The sequence below is a fragment of the Entelurus aequoreus genome, linkage group LG20, assembly GCF_033978785.1.
Source record: "Entelurus aequoreus isolate RoL-2023_Sb linkage group LG20, RoL_Eaeq_v1.1, whole genome shotgun sequence".
Taxonomy (NCBI): Eukaryota; Metazoa; Chordata; class Actinopteri; order Syngnathiformes; family Syngnathidae; genus Entelurus; species Entelurus aequoreus.
The window spans coordinates 39003394-39023252 of NC_084750.1; the positions used below are offsets into that span (position 1 = coordinate 39003394).

The 19859-nt window shown below is 39.3% G+C and overlaps 1 protein-coding gene and 6 non-coding genes across 7 annotated transcripts in view; all 7 read right to left on the reverse strand.

Annotated features, from left to right (window-relative positions):
* The window catches only part of LOC133635735 (uncharacterized), an 83981-nt gene that overhangs the window by 61414 nt on the left and 2708 nt on the right, over nucleotides 1–19859 (reverse strand). Inside the window, exon 3 of the mRNA XM_062028985.1 lies at nucleotides 15805–16615. Coding sequence (XP_061884969.1) covers nucleotides 15818–16615 — 798 coding nt within the window. The 3' untranslated portion in view covers nucleotides 15805–15817. The remainder of the gene's footprint in view (nucleotides 1–15804; nucleotides 16616–19859) is intronic.
* Nucleotides 2943–3014, reverse strand: trnap-agg (transfer RNA proline (anticodon AGG)). Its single transcript has one exon. It is a non-coding gene; the product is annotated as a tRNA-Pro (tRNA).
* Nucleotides 4425–4496, reverse strand: trnap-agg (transfer RNA proline (anticodon AGG)). Its single transcript has one exon. It is a non-coding gene; the product is annotated as a tRNA-Pro (tRNA).
* Nucleotides 5920–5991, reverse strand: trnap-agg (transfer RNA proline (anticodon AGG)). The gene has a single exon. It is a non-coding gene; the product is annotated as a tRNA-Pro (tRNA).
* trnap-agg (transfer RNA proline (anticodon AGG)) lies at nucleotides 8884–8955 on the reverse strand. Its single transcript has one exon. It is a non-coding gene; the product is annotated as a tRNA-Pro (tRNA).
* On the reverse strand, nucleotides 10026–10097 carry trnap-agg (transfer RNA proline (anticodon AGG)). Its single transcript has one exon. It is a non-coding gene; the product is annotated as a tRNA-Pro (tRNA).
* trnap-agg (transfer RNA proline (anticodon AGG)) lies at nucleotides 17226–17297 on the reverse strand. Its single transcript has one exon. It is a non-coding gene; the product is annotated as a tRNA-Pro (tRNA).

Here is a 19859-nt window from a genome sequence, read left to right on the forward strand (position 1 = left end):
TAATGCAAAAAATAACTAAGGGTTACAAGCTCTTTCGTAAACAATTAGAGTTTCTAAATTGAGGTCCCACTGTTTTTGATTTTATACATTTTCATTGATCCCTTGAGGGGGGGCAATTTGGAAAAATAAGCTTAGAGTTAAGAATTACTGCTTGGGGTTTGTCCAGGAATTGAACCCAAGACCTCTCCCACCCAAAGCGAGAATCATACCACTAGACCAACAAGCCCTATGTTAAATTACACCAAATTCTCAAAAAAGTTTATATTTTATCTGTGGAGACGACCTGTAACTGCACTTTTAGTAACAAAAAATTTTATTCACAACAATTTTCATTGATCCCCTGAGTGTGCGCAGTTTGGAAAATTTTGCTAAATGTTCAAGAAACTGTTAAGGGCTTGCCCGGGAATTGAACACGGGATCTCTCGCACCAAAGCGAGAATCATACGACTAGACCAGGGGTCGGCAACCCGCGGCTCTAGAGCCGCATGAGGCTCTTTAGCGCCGCCCTAGTGGCTCTCTGGAGATTTTTCAAAAATGTATGAAGAATGGAAAAAGATGAGGGGGAAAAAAAATCAATTTTTTTGTTTTAGTATGGTTTCTGTAGGAGGACAAACATGACACAAACCTCCCTAATTGTTAAAAATCACTCTGTTTATATTAAACATGCTTCACTGATTCGAGTATTTGGCGAGCGCCGTTTTGTCCTACTAATTTTGGCGGTCCTTGAACTCACCGTATAGTTTGTTTCCATGCATAACTTTCTCCGACTTTCTAGGACGTGTTTTATGCCACTTCTTTTTCTGTCTCATTTTGTCCACCACACTTTTAACGTTGTGCATGAGTGCACAAAGGTGAGTTTTGTTGATGTTATTGACTTGTGTGGAGTGCTAATCAGACATATTTGGTCACTGCATGACTGCAAGCTAATCGATGCTAACATGCTATTTGGGCTAGCGATATGTACATATTGCATCATTATGCCTCATTTGTAGGTATATTTGAGCTCATTTAGTTTCCTTTAAGTCCTCTTAATTAAATTTATATCTCATGACACATGAAATATGGCTTTTAATTTGTTGCGGCTCCAGACCGATTTGTTTTTGTATTTTTGGTCCAATATGGCTCTTTCAACATTTTGGGTTGCCGACCCCTGGACTAGACCAACAAGCCACAAAAAATTAACTTTCAACAAAAATTCTCATGAATTGTGAGATTTTAACAAGGAACAATCTAAAACTAGGTTTGTATATTGGCCTTTTACCACTAATTTAAAGGTATGGTTATTTTAATGCAAAAAATAACTAAGGGTTACAAGCTCTTTTGTAAACAATTAGAGTTTCTAAATCGAGGTCCCACTGTTTTTGATTTTATACATTTTCATTGATCCCTTGAGGGTGGGCAATTTGGAAAAATAAGCTTAGAGTTAAGAATCACTGCTTGGGGCTTGTCCAGGAATTGAACCCAAGACCTCTCCCACCCAAAGCGAGAATCATACCACTAGACCAACAAGTCCTATGTTAAATTACACCAAATTCTCAAAAAAGTTTATATTTTATCTGTGGAGACGACCTGTAACTGCACTTTTATTAAGAAAAAATTTGATTCACAACAATTTTCATTGATCCCTTGAGTGTGCGCAGTTTGGAAAATTTAGCTGAGGGTTCAAGGAACTGTTAAGGGCTTGCCCGGGAATTGAACACGGGATCTCTCGCACCAAAGCGAGAATCATACGACTAGACCAACAAGCCACAAAAAATTAACTTTCAACAAAAATTCTCATGAATTGTGAGATTTTAACAAGGAACAATCTAAAACTAGGTTTGTATATTAGCCTTTTACCACTAATTTAAAGGTATGGTTATTTTAATGCAAAAAATAACTAAGGGTTACAAGCTCTTTCGTGATCAATTAGAGCTCGTAATTTGAGGGCACACTGTACTTGACTTTATACATTTTCATTGATCCCTTGAGGGGGGGCAATTTGGAAAATTAAGCTGAGAGTTCAAATGCACTGTTAAGGGGCTTGTCCGGGAATTAAACCCGGGACCTCTCGCTACCTAAGCGAGAATCATACGACTCGACCAACAAGCCGCAAAATATGCACTTTCAACAAAAATTCTCATGAATTGTGAGATTTTAACAGGGAACACAATCTAAAACTACGTTAGTATATTGATCTTTTACCACTAATTTAAAGGTATGGCTATTTTGATGCAAAAAAAAGAACTAAGGCTTACAAGCTCTTTCGTAAACAATTAGAGTTTCTAAATTGAGGTCCCACTGTTTTTGATTTTATACATTTTCATTGATCCCTTGAGGGTGGGCAATTTGGAAAAATAAGCTTAGAGTTAAGAATCACTGCTTAGGGCTTTTCCAGGAATTGAACCCAGGACCTCTCCCACCCAAAGTGAGAATCATACCACTAGACCAACAAGTCCTATGTTACATTACACCAAATTCTCAAAAGAGTTTATATTTTATCTGTGGAGACGACCTGTAACTGCACTTTTATTAACAAAAAATTTGATTCACAACAATTTTCATTGATCCCTTGAGTGTGCGCAGTTTGGAAAATTTAGCTGAGAGTTCAACGAACTGTTAAGGGCTTGCCCGGGAATTGAACCCGGGATCTCTCGCACCAAAGCGAGAATCATACGACTAGACCAACAAGCCACAAAAAATTAAATTTCAACAAAAATTCTCATGAATTGTGAGATTTTAACAAGGAACAATCTAAAACTAGGTTTGTATATTGGCCTCTTACCACTAATTTAAAGGTATGGTTATTTTAATGCAAAAAATAACTAAGGGTTACAAGCTCTTTCGTAATCAATTAGAGCTCGTAATTTGAGGTCACACTGTACTTGATTTTATACATTTTCATTGATCCCTTGAGGGGGGCAATTTGGAAAATTAAGCTGAGAGTTCAAAAGCACTGTTAAGGGCTTGTCCGGGAATTGAACCCGGGACCTCTCGCACCCTAAGCGAGAATCATACGACTAGACCAACAAGCCACAAAAAATGAATTTTCTACAAAATTCTCATGTATTGTGATATTTTAACAGGGAACACAATCTAAAACTAAGTTTTTATATGGGCCTTTTACTTGATTTTATACATTTTCATTGATCCCTTGAGGGGGGGGCAATTTGGAAAATTAAGCTTAGAGTTTAGAATCACTGCTTAGGGCTTGTTTAGGAATTGAACCCAGAACCTCTCCCACCCAAAGCGAGAATCATACCACTAGACCTACGTTAAAGTACACCAAATTCTCAAAAAAGTTTACTTTTTATTTGTGGAGACGACCTGTAACTGCACTTTTATTAACAAAAAATTTGATTCACTAATATTTTCATTGATCCCTTGAGTGTGCGCAGTTCTTTCGTAATCAATTAGAGCTCGTAATTTCAGGTCCCACTGTACTTGATTTTATACATTTTCATTGATCCCTTGAGTGTGTGCTGTTTGGAAAATTGAGCTGAGAGTTCTAAAGCACTGTTAAGGGGTTGTCCGGGAATTGAACACTGGACCTCTCGCACCCTAAGCGAGAATCATACGACTAGACCAACAAGCCACAAAATGAACTATCAACAAAAATTGTCATGAATTGTGAGATTTTGACAGGGAACACAATCTAAAACTATGCAAGTATATTGGCCTTTTACCACTTATTTAAAGGTATGGCTATTTTGATGCAAAAAAAAGAACTAAGGCTTACAAGCTCTTTCGTAAACAATTAGAGTTTCTAAATTGAGGTCCCACTGTTTTTGATTTTATACATTTTCATTGATCCCTTGAGGGTGGGCAATTTGGAAAAATAAGCTTAGAGTTAAGAATCACTGCTTAGGGCTTTTCCAGGAATTGAACCCAGGACCTCTCCCACCCAAAGTGAGAATCATACCACTAGACCAACAAGCCCTATGTTACATTACACCAAATTCTCAAAAGAGTTTATATTTTATCTGTGGAGACGACCTGTAACTGCACTTTTATTAACAAAAAATTTGATTCACAACAATTTTCATTGATCCCTTGAGTGTGCGCAGTTTGGAAAATTTAGCTGAGAGTTCAACGAACTGTTAAGGGCTTGCCCGGGAATTGAACCCGGGATCTCTCGCACCAAAGCGAGAATCATACGACTAGACCAACAAGCCACAAAAAATTAACTTTCAACAAAAATTCTCATGAATTGTGAGATTTTAGCAAGGAACAATCTAAAACTAGGTTTGTATATTGGCCTCTTACCACTAATTTAAAGGTATGGTTATTTTAATGCAAAAAATAACTAAGGGTTACAAGCTCTTTCGTAATAAATTAGAGCTCGTAATTTGAGGTCACACTGTACTTGATTTTATACATTTTCATTGATCCCTTGAGGGGGGGCAATTTGGAAAATTAAGCTGAGAGTTCAAAAGCACTGTTAAGGGCTTGTCCGGGAATTGAACCCGGGACCTCTCGCACCCTAAGCGAGAATCATACGACTAGACCAACAAGCCACAAAAAATGAATTTTCTACAAAAATTCTCATGTATTGTGAGATTTTAACAGGGAACACAATCTAAAACTAAGTTTTTATATGGGCCTTTTACTTGATTTTATACATTTTCATTGATCCCTTGAGGGGGGGGCAATTTGGAAAATTAAGCTTAGAGTTTAGAATCACTGCTTAGGGCTTGTTTAGGAATTGAACCCAGAACCTCTCCCACCCAAAGCGAGAATCATACCACTAGACCTACGTTAAAGTACACCAAATTCTCAAAAAAGTTTACTTTTTATTTGTGGAGACGACCTGTAACTGCACTTTTATTAACAAAAAATTTGATTCACTAATATTTTCATTGATCCCTTGAGTGTGCGCAGTTCTTTCGTAATCAATTAGAGCTCGTAATTTCAGGTCCCACTGTACTTGATTTTATACATTTTCATTGATCCCTTGAGTGTGTGCTGTTTGGAAAGTTGAGCTGAGAGTTCTAAAGCACTGTTAAGGGGTTGTCCGGGAATTGAACACTGGACCTCTCGCACCCTAAGCGAGAATCATACGACTAGACCAGGGGTGTCAAACTCATTTTAGATCGGGGGCCGCATGGAGAAAAATCTACTCCCAGGTGGGCCGGACTGGTAAAATCACGGCACGATAACTTAAAAATAAAGACAACTTCAGATTTTTTTTTTTGTTTAAAAATAGAACAAGCACATTCTGAAAATGAACAAATCATAATGTTGATGGGGTTTTTTACACTTACATGTTGCAGTTAATAGTATTCTATCTTTATTTGTCGTTACTTATACTTTCTGAATAAATGATGGGATAATGTTCATCAGTCAACTCATAGGTGTAATTTTCAATCTATTAAGATAAAAAAATATCAAAATCAAATTACAGGATGTTATTTATGTAGTTTACTCATTTTTCTCAACTGGTGCACTAAGATCATGTGTTTTTTTTGTTTTTTTTTTACATATGTAGCATCATCTAAAATTATACAAAGAATTGCTATTGCGACATCTAGTGGACACATTTAGAAGAGCAGTTTCTTTCATTCCAAAATTTCACAAACTCATCCCGCGGGCCGCATAAAACCTGTTCGTGGGCCTGATCCGGCCCGCGGGCCGTACGTTTGACACCCCTGGACTAGACCAACAAGCCACAAAATGAACTATCAACAAAAATTGTCATGAATTGTGAGATTTTGACAGGGAACACAATCTAAAACTATGCAAGTATATTGGCCTTTTACCACTTATTTAAAGGTATGGCTATTTTGATGCAAAAAAAAGAACTAAGGCTTACAAGCTCTTTCGTAAACAATTAGAGTTTCTAAATTGAGGTCCCACTGTTTTTGATTTTATACATTTTCATTGATCCCTTGAGGGGGGGCAATTTGGAAAATTAAGCTGAGAGTTCAAAAGCACTGTTAAGGGCTTGTCCGGGAATTGAACCCGGGACCTCTCGCACCCTAAGCGAGAATCATACGACTAGACCAACAAGCCACAAAAAATGAATTTTCTACAAAAATTCTCATGTATTGTGAGATTTTAACAGGGAACACAATCTAAAACTAAGTTTTTATATGGGCCTTTTACTTGATTTTATACATTTTCATTGATCCCTTGAGGGGGGGGCAATTTGGAAAATTAAGCTTAGAGTTTAGAATCACTGCTTAGGGCTTGTTTAGGAATTGAACCCAGAACCTCTCCCACCCAAAGCGAGAATCATACCACTAGACCTACGTTAAAGTACACCAAATTCTCAAAAAAGTTTACTTTTTATTTGTGGAGACGACCTGTAACTGCACTTTTATTAACAAAAAATTTGATTCACTAATATTTTCATTGATCCCTTGAGTGTGCGCAATTCTTTCGTAATCAATTAGAGCTCGTAATTTCAGGTCCCACTGTACTTGATTTTATACATTTTCATTGATCCCTTGAGTGTGTGCTGTTTGGAAAATTGAGCTGAGAGTTCTAAAGCACTGTTAAGGGGTTGTCCGGGAATTGAACACTGGACCTCTCGCACCCTAAGCGAGAATCATACGACTAGACCAACAAGCCACAAAATGAACTATCAACAAAAATTGTCATGAATTGTGAGATTTTGACAGGGAACACAATCTAAAACTATGCAAGTATATTGGCCTTTTACCACTTATTTAAAGGTATGGCTATTTTGATGCAAAAAAAAGAACTAAGGCTTACAAGCTCTTTCGTAAACAATTAGAGTTTCTAAATTGAGGTCCCACTGTTTTTGATTTTATACATTTTCATTGATCCCTTGAGGGTGGGCAATTTGGAAAAATAAGCTTAGAGTTAAGAATCACTGCTTAGGGCTTTTCCAGGAATTGAACCCAGGACCTCTCCCACCCAAAGTGAGAATCATACCACTAGACCAACAAGCCCTATGTTACATTACACCAAATTCTCAAAAGAGTTTATATTTTATCTGTGGAGACGACCTGTAACTGCACTTTTATTAACAAAAAATTTGATTCACAACAATTTTCATTGATCCCTTGAGTGTGCGCAGTTTGGAAAATTTAGCTGAGAGTTCAACGAACTGTTAAGGGCTTGCCCGGGAATTGAACCCGGGATCTCTCGCACCAAAGCGAGAATCATACGACTAGACCAACAAGCCACAAAAATTAACTTTCAACAAAAATTCTCATGAATTGTGAGATTTTAACAAGGAACAATCTAAAACTAGGTTTGTATATTGGCCTCTTACCACTAATTTAAAGGTATGGTTATTTTAATGCAAAAAATAACTAAGGGTTACAAGCTCTTTCGTAATCAATTAGAGCTCGTAATTTGAGGTCACACTGTACTTGATTTTATACATTTTCATTGATCCCTTGAGGGGGGGCAATTTGGAAAATTAAGCTGAGAGTTCAAAAGCACTGTTAAGGGCTTGTCCGTGAATTGAACCCGGGACCTCTCGCACCCTAAGCGAGAATCATACGACTAGACCAACAAGCCACAAAAAATGAATTTTCTACAAAAACTCTCATGTATTGTGAGATTTTAACAGGGAACACAATCTAAAACTAAGTTTTTATATGGGCCTTTTACTTGATTTTATACATTTTCATTGATCCCTTGAGGGGGGGCAATTTGGAAAATTAAGCTTAGAGTTTAGAATCACTGCTTAGGGCTTGTTTAGGAATTGAACCCAGAACCTCTCCCACCCAAAGCGAGAATCATACCACTAGACCTACGTTAAAGTACACCAAATTCTCAAAAAAGTTTACTTTTTATTTGTGGAGACGACCTGTAACTGCACTTTTATTAACAAAAAATTTGATTCACTAATATTTTCATTGATCCCTTGAGTGTGCGCAGTTCTTTCGTAATCAATTAGAGCTCGTAATTTCAGGTCCCACTGTACTTGTTTTTATACATTTTCATTGATCCCTTGAGTGTGTGCTGTTTGGAAAATTGAGCTGAGAGTTCTAAAGCACTGTTAAGGGGTTGTCCGGGAATTGAACACTGGACCTCTCGCACCCTAAGCGAGAATTATACGACTAGACCAACAAGCCACAAAATAAACTATCAACAAAAATTGTCATGAATTGTGAGATTTTGACAGGGAACACAATCTAAAACTACGCAAGTATATTGGCCTTTTACCACTTATTTAAAGGTATGGCTATTTTGATGCAAAAAAAAGAACTAAGGCTTACAAGCTCTTTCGTAAACAATTAGAGTTTCTAAATTGAGGCCCCACTGTTTTTGATTTTATACATTTTCATTGATCCCTTGAGGGTGGGCAATTTGGAAAAATAAGCTTAGAGTTAAGAATCACTGCTTAGGGCTTTTCCAGGAATTGAACCCAGGACCTCTCCCACCCAAAGTGAGAATCATACCACTAGACCAACAATCCCTATGTTACATTACACCAAATTCTCAAAAGAGTTTATATTTTATCTGTGGAGACGACCTGTAACTGCACTTTTATTAACAAAAAATTTGATTCACAACAATTTTCATTGATCCCTTGAGTGTGCGCAGTTTGGAAAATTTAGCTGAGAGTTCAACGAACTGTTAAGGGCTTGCCCGGGAATTGAACCCGGGATCTCTCGCACCAAAGCGAGAATCATACGACTAGACCAACAAGCCACAAAAAATTAACTTTCAACAAAAATTCTCATGAATTGTGAGATTTTAACAAGGAACAATCTAAAACTAGGTTTGTATATTGGCCTCTTACCACTAATTTAAAGGTATGGTTATTTTAATGCAAAAAATAACTAAGGGTTACAAGGTCTTTCGTAATCAATTAGAGCTCGTAATTTGAGGTCACACTGTACTTGATTTTATACATTTTCATTGATCCCTTGAGGGGGGGCAATTTGGAAAATTAAGCTGAGAGTTCAAAAGCACTGTTAAGGGCTTGTCCGGGAATTGAACCCGGGACCTCTCGCACCCTAAGCGAGAATCATACGACTAGACCAACAAGCCACAAAAAATGAATTTTCTACAAAAACTCTCATGTATTGTGAGATTTTAACAGGGAACACAATCTAAAACTAAGTTTTTATATGGGCCTTTTTCTTGATTTTATACATTTTCATTGATCCCTTGAGGGGGGGCAATTTGGAAAATTAAGCTTAGAGTTTAGAATCACTGCTTAGGGCTTGTTTAGGAATTGAACCCAGAACCTCTCCCACCCAAAGCGAGAATCATACCACTAGACCTACGTTAAAGTACACCAAATTCTCAAAAAAGTTTACTTTTTATTTGTGGAGACGACCTGTAACTGCACTTTTATTAACAAAAAATTTGATTCACTAATATTTTCATTGATCCCTTGAGTGTGCGCAGTTCTTTCGTAATCAATTAGAGCTCGTAATTTCAGGTCCCACTGTACTTGATTTTATACATTTTCATTGATCCCTTGAGTGTGTGCTGTTTGGAAAATTGAGCTGAGAGTTCTAAAGCACTGTTAAGGGGTTGTCCGGGAATTGAACACTGGACCTCTCGCACCCTAAGCGAGAATCATACGACTAGACCAACAAGCCACAAAATGAACTATCAACAAAAATTGTCATGAATTGTGAGATTTTGACAGGGAACACAATCTAAAACTACGCAAGTATATTGGCCTTTTACCACTTATTTAAAGGTATGGCTATTTTGATGCAAAAAAAAGAACTAAGGCTTACAAGCTCTTTCGTAAACAATTAGAGTTTGTAAATTGAGGTCCCACTGTATTTGATTTTATACATTTTCATTGATCCCTTGAGTGGGGGCAATTTGGAAAATTAAGCTTAGAGTTTAGAATCACTGCTTAGGGCTTGTCCAGGAATTGAACCCGGGACCTCTCGCCCCCTAAGCGAGAATCATACCACTACACCAACAAGCCCTATGTTAAACTACACCAAATTCTCAAAAAAGTTCATATTTATTCTGTGGAGACGACCTGCAACTGCACTTTTATTAACAAAAAATTTGATTCACTAATAATTTCATTGATCCCTTGAGTGTGCGCAGTTTGGAAAATTGAGTTGAGAGTTCAAAAGCACTGTTAAGGGCTTGTCCGGGAATTGAACCCGGGACCTCTCGCACCCTAAGCGAGAATCATACGACTAGACCAACAAGCCACAACGTGCCCATACGAGTCCCGGCCAGGGGACGGCGCCCCTCAACTGGGGAAGAAGCCAATGCATCCTGTCCGCACACCAGCCCCCAAACCAGCTGGCAAGCCAACGCCAGCCAGCCCCCACAACCCAACAAGCGCACAGATACCAGCCACAGTCCCCCAACCACTCCAACCCAACACAGCGACGCCAACCGCTGGCAGCACCACAGTAACCATCACCACCACCGCCCGTCCACAGTACAAACACCCGCGGTCGCCGAAACCGAAACAAAAAAAACGACCGACCCCGTAAACCACAACAACGCACACCCCCAGCTACCACCGAGGCCACCAACACACCTACCCCAACTCATCCACAGCCAGGCCAATCTAACCACCGGACATCCACACCCATACACACATACATACACACATTCAAATATACATACATACATGTATATACACCTACATACACATACACACATGCATGCATATACATATACACATACACACACACACACACACACACTCATATATGTACATTAATACACCTACATACATATCCATATGCACACATATACACATAAATACACAAAAAAATAAAATAAAATAAAAATAAAACCTTTAAATAAAATAAAATAAATAAAAATAAACAAGAGGCCTGGTCGCCAACAGTGCCCAGCGCCACCAAACCCTGCAACCTTTCCCGCACGTCCAGGCCCCCCCGCCCACCACCCACCAGACACCCCATCCGGCAAAAAGCCACAAGGGCCCAGCCCCGCGCCCACAGCCGGCATGCCATGGCATCTCAGCAGGCCCGGTACCGCGATCAGCAATGCACCCGGGGCAGCGACACATACATATGTACCTACATACATACACACAGATTCCACCATACATATATACAAACGCACACACACACACACATACACGCGCACCCATATATACACATCATTAATTTAACAGAATAAATAAAATGTATTAAATAGATAATAAAACAAATATATATATAAGAATATATATAAATAAAATTAATAAATAAATAAGGGCGGAGTAAAACACAGGAGGGGGACCCCGCAGGGCAGTCGGGCAGCACCGCCGGGGCCCCAACAAGGGAGGAAAGCAGCCCCCCCAACCCGGCACCAGGCGGGCCCGCACAGCCGCAGCGTAGGGCGACCCTGGGCAGACCCCGCCCCACGCCCCAGGGGAAGGAGGAAGCCCACGGACACCCGGGGCCAGAGGGGCACGAGCCGACCCCCCGCCCGACAGCGGCAAGGCCCCAGCCCCACGGGCGCAACCACCCACGAGAGGGACAGCCCCTCGCCCAACCCAAGGAGGCCGCCCCCAACACCCCCCGCCCAGGCACCCCCATCCACCCCCGGGCCGCCAGACCACTCACGGATCGGCCCGCTAGGCCGGAACCAGGGAACAAACCCCAGGCCCACCCGACCCCGCGGCACACGGCCCCCCCAGCACCCATGACCCCCCACCCACGGAGCAAGACCCCCGGGACAGAGCCCCAGCCCCAGCCCCATGGGAGTCAGGTCAGGAAATTAATTAGCGGCGTCCAAAGAGATCGGAATTCTGTCAGTTGTTGTTTTGATTCAGCAGACATTCTTTCCATAACTACATAATCTAATAAAATGTTTTTGTAAAGGTTTATACATAAATAATTTTTTGATTTCCAATTCATGAGAATAGTTTTCTTGGCGATGCCTAATGCATTTATAAGGAGGTATGTTTTGTTTATATCAAGATCAGTTGCAGAGAGATCACCCAACAGGCAGAGTGCGGGGGAGATGGGAATAGGAATCTGTAATGCTAATGATAGGTTCTCGCACACTCCAAGCCAAAAGTTACTCACGGGAGCACAGAACCACATTGAGTGTAAGTAGGTATCTACTTTATTATCTGAGCAGTGTACACAAATGTTAGAGTCAGCTAAACCCATTTTATACATTCTTAGACCGGTCGGTGTAATGTATTCTGTAATGTAATTTGAGCTGAATCTGTCGTAAATTCGGATTCTTAATCAAACGAGAAGTATTGAGGCATATTTGTTTCCAGAATTCTGGGTCAGAGCTTGTGGATACGTCTGAGTGCCATTTGGAAGTTGGGATACTTATGGTGTTATCTATTTTTGATAAGAGAGCATATAATTTGGATAAAGCTTTGGGGGCAGATGTTTTGAAGAATTTAACGGTCGTATGATTACTTTCCCATGTTGTCTTGTTGAATCTTGCGCTGATTACAGATTTGATTTGTATATATTCTAGGAATTTATTAGGATTGGTTGCATATTGTGTTATTAAACTTTTAAAAGAGATACAACTGTTTGCATTGATGATATCCCCAAGGCATCTCACTCCCTTATCATACCATGTTGGAAAGTTGAATGGCTTCTTGTTTAAAAGAAAATCAGGATTATTCCGAATAGGCGTAAATTGACAGGGAGTGAGCGGGGACCCAGTTATTTTCAAAAACTCCCACCAAGCTGTTAAGGTAGTGCGTATATTACAGTAATACTTTTAAAGCAGTTGGGTTTTCTGAGAATTTGGCTAATAAAGGGCAAGTTAGAAATTGGGATCTCCTGGCTAAGTGATTGTTCAATCTCTAACCATAAACTATCCAATAAAGTGGGATTGATCCATTTTATTTATTGTAGTTTATTTGCAAGGAAGTAATAGGAAAAGTTTGGGAGTTCTAGACCCCCATATTCTTTGGGTTTTTGTAAAGTTTTAAGGCTGATTCGTGCTGGTTTACTCTTCCAAAGAAACTGATTGATGTGTGAGTCTAGTGATTTAAACCAGATTTGAGAAGGTTTGGTTGGAATCATTGAAAAGAGATAATTAACCCTAGGCAAGACCATCATTTTCACGGTAGAAACCCTTCCCATAAGTGAGATTGGCAGTGTTTTCCAACGCGCCAGATCATCCTCAATCGATTTTAAGATTAGGGAGTAATTCAAGCGATTCAGATCTGACAATGTGGAGGATATATTGATTCCCAGGTATTTAATGTTCCCTTTATGCAGTGGAATCGATGAGGTGCTCTGAAAGTCTAAATTAATTGGTAACACAGTGGATTTGTACCAGTTGATGGAGTAATCTGAAATAGAACTGAATTTATTGATAAATGAGATTGTATTTTGAAGAGAAGAATGTGGATTTTGTAAGAAAAGTAATACATCATCAGCATAAAGGCTTATTTTATGATGAACGGTTGCGATATGGATGCCTTTAATATTTGCATGCTGTCGAATTGCGGTTGCAAGAGGTTCAATAAATATAGCAAACAGTGACGGAGAAAGTGGACAACCTTGCCTTGTGCCCCTCATAAGATTAAACCTTGGGGAGATTTGGCCGTTCGTTCTAACCGAAGCTGTAGGGAAACTATATAGGACCTTGAACCATTCTACAAATGAGTCTCCAAATCCAAATTTCTGTAGAGTAGCTAAAAGAAAATTCCAATTCACTCTATCAAATGCTTTTTCAGCATCTAATGAAACAACAGCTGTTTTTAGATTATGAATAACAGAATAGTCTATCACATTGAGTAGACGGCGAACATTGTTGGACGATTGTCTCTCTTTGATGAAACCTGTTTGATCAGGATGTACTATATATGGAGTGACTTTTTCTAATCTTTGAGCTAATACTTTGCAGATAATTTTAAGATCAGCATTAATCAGGGAGATTGGCTGGTAACTGGATGGAAGTGTTGGGTCTTTATCAGGTTTTAGCAAGAGACTGATCATGGCAGAGTTCATATTTGGAGGAAGGAATGAGTTTTCTTTAATCTCTAAAGCCATTTTCGTAAATATCGGAGCTAGCAGTGACCAGAATGTTTTGTAGAACTCCACAGGGAACCCATCAGGCCCTGGTGCTTTATTGTTTGGCTACTGTTGAAGAGCATTGTGAAGTTCATCTACAGAAATAGCAATATCTAAATTTGATACCTGCCTTGTATTTAATTTAGGTAAGTCTATACCATTGAGAAATGTCTCAATGTCTGAAAGAGATGGGTCAATCTGGGGTGTATACAAGTTTCTGTAAAAGTCTCTAAATATGGAGTTAATTTCCTCAGGAACGTGCGTAATGTTCCCAGCTGAATCTTTAATGGATGGTATAGAGTTTGTTTTTTTGTTTAATTTTAGTTGGTTAGCCAAATATTTGCTTGGTTTATTGTCACGTTCAAATTTTTCTAAGCGTAACCTCTGGAGCAGGAATCGACTTTTCTTATCAATTATTTCTCTTAAATCTAATTTGAGTTTTCTCAGTTTGTTCAGAGTATGTTCATTTTGTGAGTTCGCATAAGCTATTTCTAATATTTTTATTTCATTTTCAAGTTCCTGTTCTAGTAAACGTTCCTTTTTTTTCTTGTATGATGAATAAGAAATTATTTTTCCTCGCATAACTACTTTCGCGGCCTCCCAGAGAACGCACGCCGTGATTTCTGGTTGATCATTAAAATCTAAAAAATCTGTCCATTCTTTCTCAAAATAGTTGAGGAAGTCTGGGTCCTTTAGTAATGATGTATTAAGTCTCCATTGTTTTATAGGTGCAGTGATAGTTTTGTTAGTGAGGGAAAGTGAGACAGGTGCATGGTCACTGATGATGATAGTGACCATGCACCATGATGTGAATGTTTGAGATGTCAGATAAAATTGAGCTACTAGTTAAAAAGTAATCAATGCGAGAGAATGAGTGGTGAACTGGGGAAAAATGCGTGTATTCCCTAAGAGTGCGGTGATAAGAACGCCAGGCATCGCAAAGACCATAATCGTTCATATATTGCTTAAGTGACTCCCAGTCACTCTGGACCGATCTATATTTGGATTAAATACTAAGTTGAGGTCCCCTCCTAGAATCAAGCAGTGGTTTGAGTGAGGAGAAAGTGAAGAGAAGAAAGTGTGAAAAAAGGAGGGGTCATCAACATTTGGACCATAAATGTTGGCGATACATAAGTTTCTCCCGTCAACAGAAATATTAAGAATGATGTATCTTCCCTCTATGTCAGTAATGGAGTTATGGAATGTAAAGTTGACCTTTCTACTAATGAGAATGGCTACGCCTCTCTGTTTGGAGTTGTAACTAGCAAAGTATGTGTGTGGGTATTGCGATGAATGCAGTTTTGAGGTATCGGACTTGGAGAGGTGAGTCTCTTGTAGTAAAGCAATGTCTGCTTGCATGCTCTTCAAATGATTAAGAATTTTTATATTTTTTTCCTTTGACCCGACTCAACGCACATTCCAAGTGACAAACTGCACAGTGGACATACTAAACTAGACTGTAACTAAGTGTGTGGATGTATGTGTGTACTTAATGTGTAAATAATGCATGTCTGTATCTGAATGTAAGCCTATCAAGCATATATGTAGGTGTGTATAGTGTGTATAGTTGTACATGTATTAGCTGTGAGTGTAAATGCTGATGACGACAAGTGGACACACACAACAGGTGGAGAAATAGAAAGAGAAAAACAAAACATAAAAGAAAAAGAAAAGAAGAGAGTGGTGTATTAAACAGGTAGTGAAATAAGTGACATAAAAAGGAAAACAAAAAAGTAAAACCGTAAACATGTTGGTTTACCGAAAGAGAGAGAGAGAGCGTATGGTGTTTACGTGTGCGCTATGATGACGCACAGGTGTATTGTGAGCAAGAGGGGGGAAAAAGAGAAGAATTGAAGCATAATGAAATAACAAAAGGGAAAAAAAATACAACATTTACCGTGTTTCAGACGCTAATAATACAACCACGGCATGGCTTCCGGATCACGGTAAAGTTGGCCGTTGATGAAAAGTTTATCCACCGCGATGACTGCACGGCATCCTTCGGTGATAAACTTCTTGCGAAGCGGAAACAGATGGCGGCGTCTGTCGGGAATTTCCTTTGGAAACTGGTCGTTGATGCTGAAGTTGGATCCTTTCAGCTCTCGGCCCTGGTTCCTCACTCGCTCCTTCTGCTTGAAGTGTTCGAATTTGGCTATGATGGGTCTCTGCCTCCTGTTCGCCGGCTTTTTGGCTCCAAGCCGGTGGACGCGATGGAAGGTGATGTTCCTGATGGTGTCTGCTGGAAGCTTGAGCTGATGTTCCATGAAGGACTTAATGGTTTCCTCTGGATCTTCCTCTGTCTTTTCCGGTATTCCCGCGAAGACCAGATTGTCCCTCATGCTTCTCGCCTGGAGGTCCAGCATCGTCTCCTTCATGCTCCTGTTGTCCCGGGTGAGTTGCGTCACTCCGTCGGTGAGGGATTTTACGGTCTCACGAAGAGCGGCGTTCTCCTTGGCAAGAGACATAACCTGCTGTTGTCCGGATTCCAATCTCTCTCGGATGGCTTGGAATTCTTTGTGGAGCACCTCGACACGTGCGAGGCGGCCATCCAAACAAGTCAGCCTCTTGTCGATGGAATCCAGGATGTCGGTGAAGTTTGTACCGGGCGGTGACACATGGCCAGGTGAGTCCTCCGGGCGGCTTCTTTTAGACGTTGGCGTCTTAGGGCTTCCCCATGACGAGACGGTCGTAGCACTCTTCGACGTAGCCTTCAAGTGCCTCCAGATTTTGATATTTAAGTTTTATTTGCTTTATTTTCTGAATAAATCAGAATTGTTTGGCAGCTGAGTGTGACACTTGACTCTATTTTTTTTCCCGCGTCACGTACGCTCTCTCTCGTGAGACAACAGCATTACTGACGCATCTGACGCACCTTACTGACCTAAGGTCAAAAAATTTGATTCACTACAATTTTCATTGATCCCTTGAGTGTGCGCAGTTTGGAAAATTGAGCTGAGAGTTCAACGCACCATTAAGGGCTTGTCCGGAAATTGAATACAGGACCTCTCGCACCCTAAGCGAGAATCATACGACTAGACCAACAAGCCCCAAAAAATCTGTTTTCAACAAAAATTCTCATGAAATTTGAGATTTTAACAAGGAACAATCTAAAACTAGGTTTGTATATTGGCCTTTTACCACTAATTTAAAGGTATGGCTATTTTAATGCAAAAAAAGAACTAAGGGTTACCAGCTCTTTCGTAAACAATTAGAGTTTGTAAATTGAGATCCCACTGTATTTGATTTTATACATTTTCATTGATCCCTTGAGTGTGCACAGTTTGGAAAATTGAACTGAGAGTTCAAAAGCACTGTTAAGGGCTTGTCCGGGAATTGAACCCGGGACCTCTCGCACCCTAAGCGAGAATCATACGACTAGACCAACAAGCCACAAAAAATGCACTTTCAACAAAAATTCTCATGAATTGTGAGATTTTAACAGGGAACACAATCTAAAACTACGTTAGTATATTGGCCTTTTACCACTAATTTAAAAGTATGGCTATTTTGATGCAAAAAAAGAACTAAGGGTTACAAGCTCTTTCGTAATCAATTAGAGCTCGTAATTTGAGGTCCCACTGTATTTGATTTTATACATTTTCATTGATCCCTTGAGGGGGGGGGGGCAATTTGGAAAATTAAGCTTAGAGTTTAGAAACACTGCTTAGCAGAGGTGGGACCAAGTCATTGCTTTGAAAGTCACAAGTAAGTCTCAAGTCTTTGCCCTCAAGTCTCGAGTCAAGTCCCGAGTCAAGACAGGCAAGTCCCGAGTCAAGTCCAAAGTCAAGACTGGAAAGTCTCAAGTCAAGTCACAAGTCCTGCATTTTGAGTTTCGAGTCCTTTCAAGTCCTTTTAACCACAGACTAATATTTTTACACGGATTGTGTATGCTTTTAAACCGCTGTATTTATTTATTAAAACAAGTGCATTTGAAATAGCAGGAAAAAAAATAGTACTGACATTGCAATTCATAATAGCACTATTAACCAGTCATTTTAATAGTTTAAACAATTTTAAACATTTAACTCATTCCTTTACAGAATAAACACATTTGCAAAAACAAGTGCAACTGTACTTATTTGTACAAAAGTGTTAACATTGTATTTCCATGGCATATTGCATTGTAACTAGTTCCACAGCAGTTTCTATTCTGTTCTTACCTTATCTCATTGATCTCATCTCATACTGTACGTGTGTTTATGCGTGCGTACATATGAAAAACATAACAAATACATGAACATAACAATGAACAGAGTTTTACTTTTTAGATGTCAGGGCCCTATGCAATATGTACACTATGTTTGTCTTTTTGTAGGTGGCTAAAATACACGGTGCTGCTGACCGCCGTCTAACGTTATGTTACTGTGTGTGATACATTGACTAACGTAACGTTTTGTCTAGGTACCTCATGCAACCCTGCTTAAAAAAATCACTTGATAAAAAGTATGAATAAGGTAGCAAACTGCAGTGGACGCAACAGATTGCTGTGTTTGAAATTATGTTATAACCATAGACATCTTATAAGTAGACGCAGTATTGGTTGCTGTGACGCGAGCATATTGCATCTTGAAGTGGTGATGAGGAGCCGGCGAGCAGCCTAAACTGACAGTTGACAGGTAGAAAACAAAGATGCCGGGCTGGTGTTCAGCGTTTTCCTGCTCAAATGAGCGGACTGTTGAAAATAGGAATCGGGGGATTACTTTTCACAAGTAAGATTTAACATTAATGTACTATTGGTTGTATTTTATGAAAATAACATTACCACATAGTTGAGAAGGAGCAAAGATCTTCAATATTTGTATGTGAAAATCACAAATAAATCTTCTGGGGGAGGATGACGACCCTACAGGGATTTGCTTTACAAACTTTCAGACCCACCTAAAACAAAATTCACCAGCCGCCACTGATTATGATGCATTCTCATTTTAGGCAAAATATAAGACAATACTTACTTAACAGTATAATTGTAACCAGGAATAAGTCTTCAAGTAACAATATTCAAATACTAACATTGTTGGGTAAGACAGCATTTGGTTTTATTCTGAATCCAGTGAAACAGATTGGTGGTTTTAGCTGATATAAAGACTTTCAGGTGTTTATATATGTTTAAGTATTTGGCAGACGCTTTTATCCAAAGTGACATACATAAAAAATACATATATAACAATCACTGTAAACATGATAATTTAAGGGAAGAATGTAATACAAAGTATCAATACAAAGTGTCAAGACAGAATAAACTCTCTGCTGCTGCAGCAACAGAGATACGGTCTATAAGATATATAGATATCTAATGTATTCATACATTGTTTATGTAGGATATACGCATGTATATATAACGTAATTATATTGTTTCTTCAACTTAAAAAATAGCTGACCTTTTTTCCCCCCCTTCTCTGGGCTTATATTCCCGGTTTTGATCTCGGACGTCTGGTCACTTATAGCATATAAGAATATTATATTACTGTTAAGCAAACTATGAATAATAAAACATGTGTCCGTTATCATAGCTACACGTATGACAAAAAAGCGTGTGAAAATGAGTGGTATTCAGTGAGGTAAAATGAATTAAATGCGCTGACAGTTCATTGCTCCTGCCAAATGAATTGCACTGAGTGGAGCGGATCACCACTCCAAGATGGCGGCCCCGCGTCTCGTCTGCGCCAGTAGGCAGTAGCGCTCGATGCTGCGTACCCTTATAAGATGTCTATGGTTATGACGTTAGCAGTGAGTTTACAGCCTCACTGATTTAACTACACAGCAAATAAAAGTCACGTTACTTAGCCAATAAACGTTATCTTACATTCAAAACTTACCCTTCTTTGTGCAACTTCAAATGTCGAACGAAGTTGGAAGTTGTTGCGTCTCCGTCTGTAATATTCGAACTGCGTGATTTGCATACGGCAATTCCTTTTTTGTTGACCAAGTCGTAGTTTTTATACCCGAACGAAA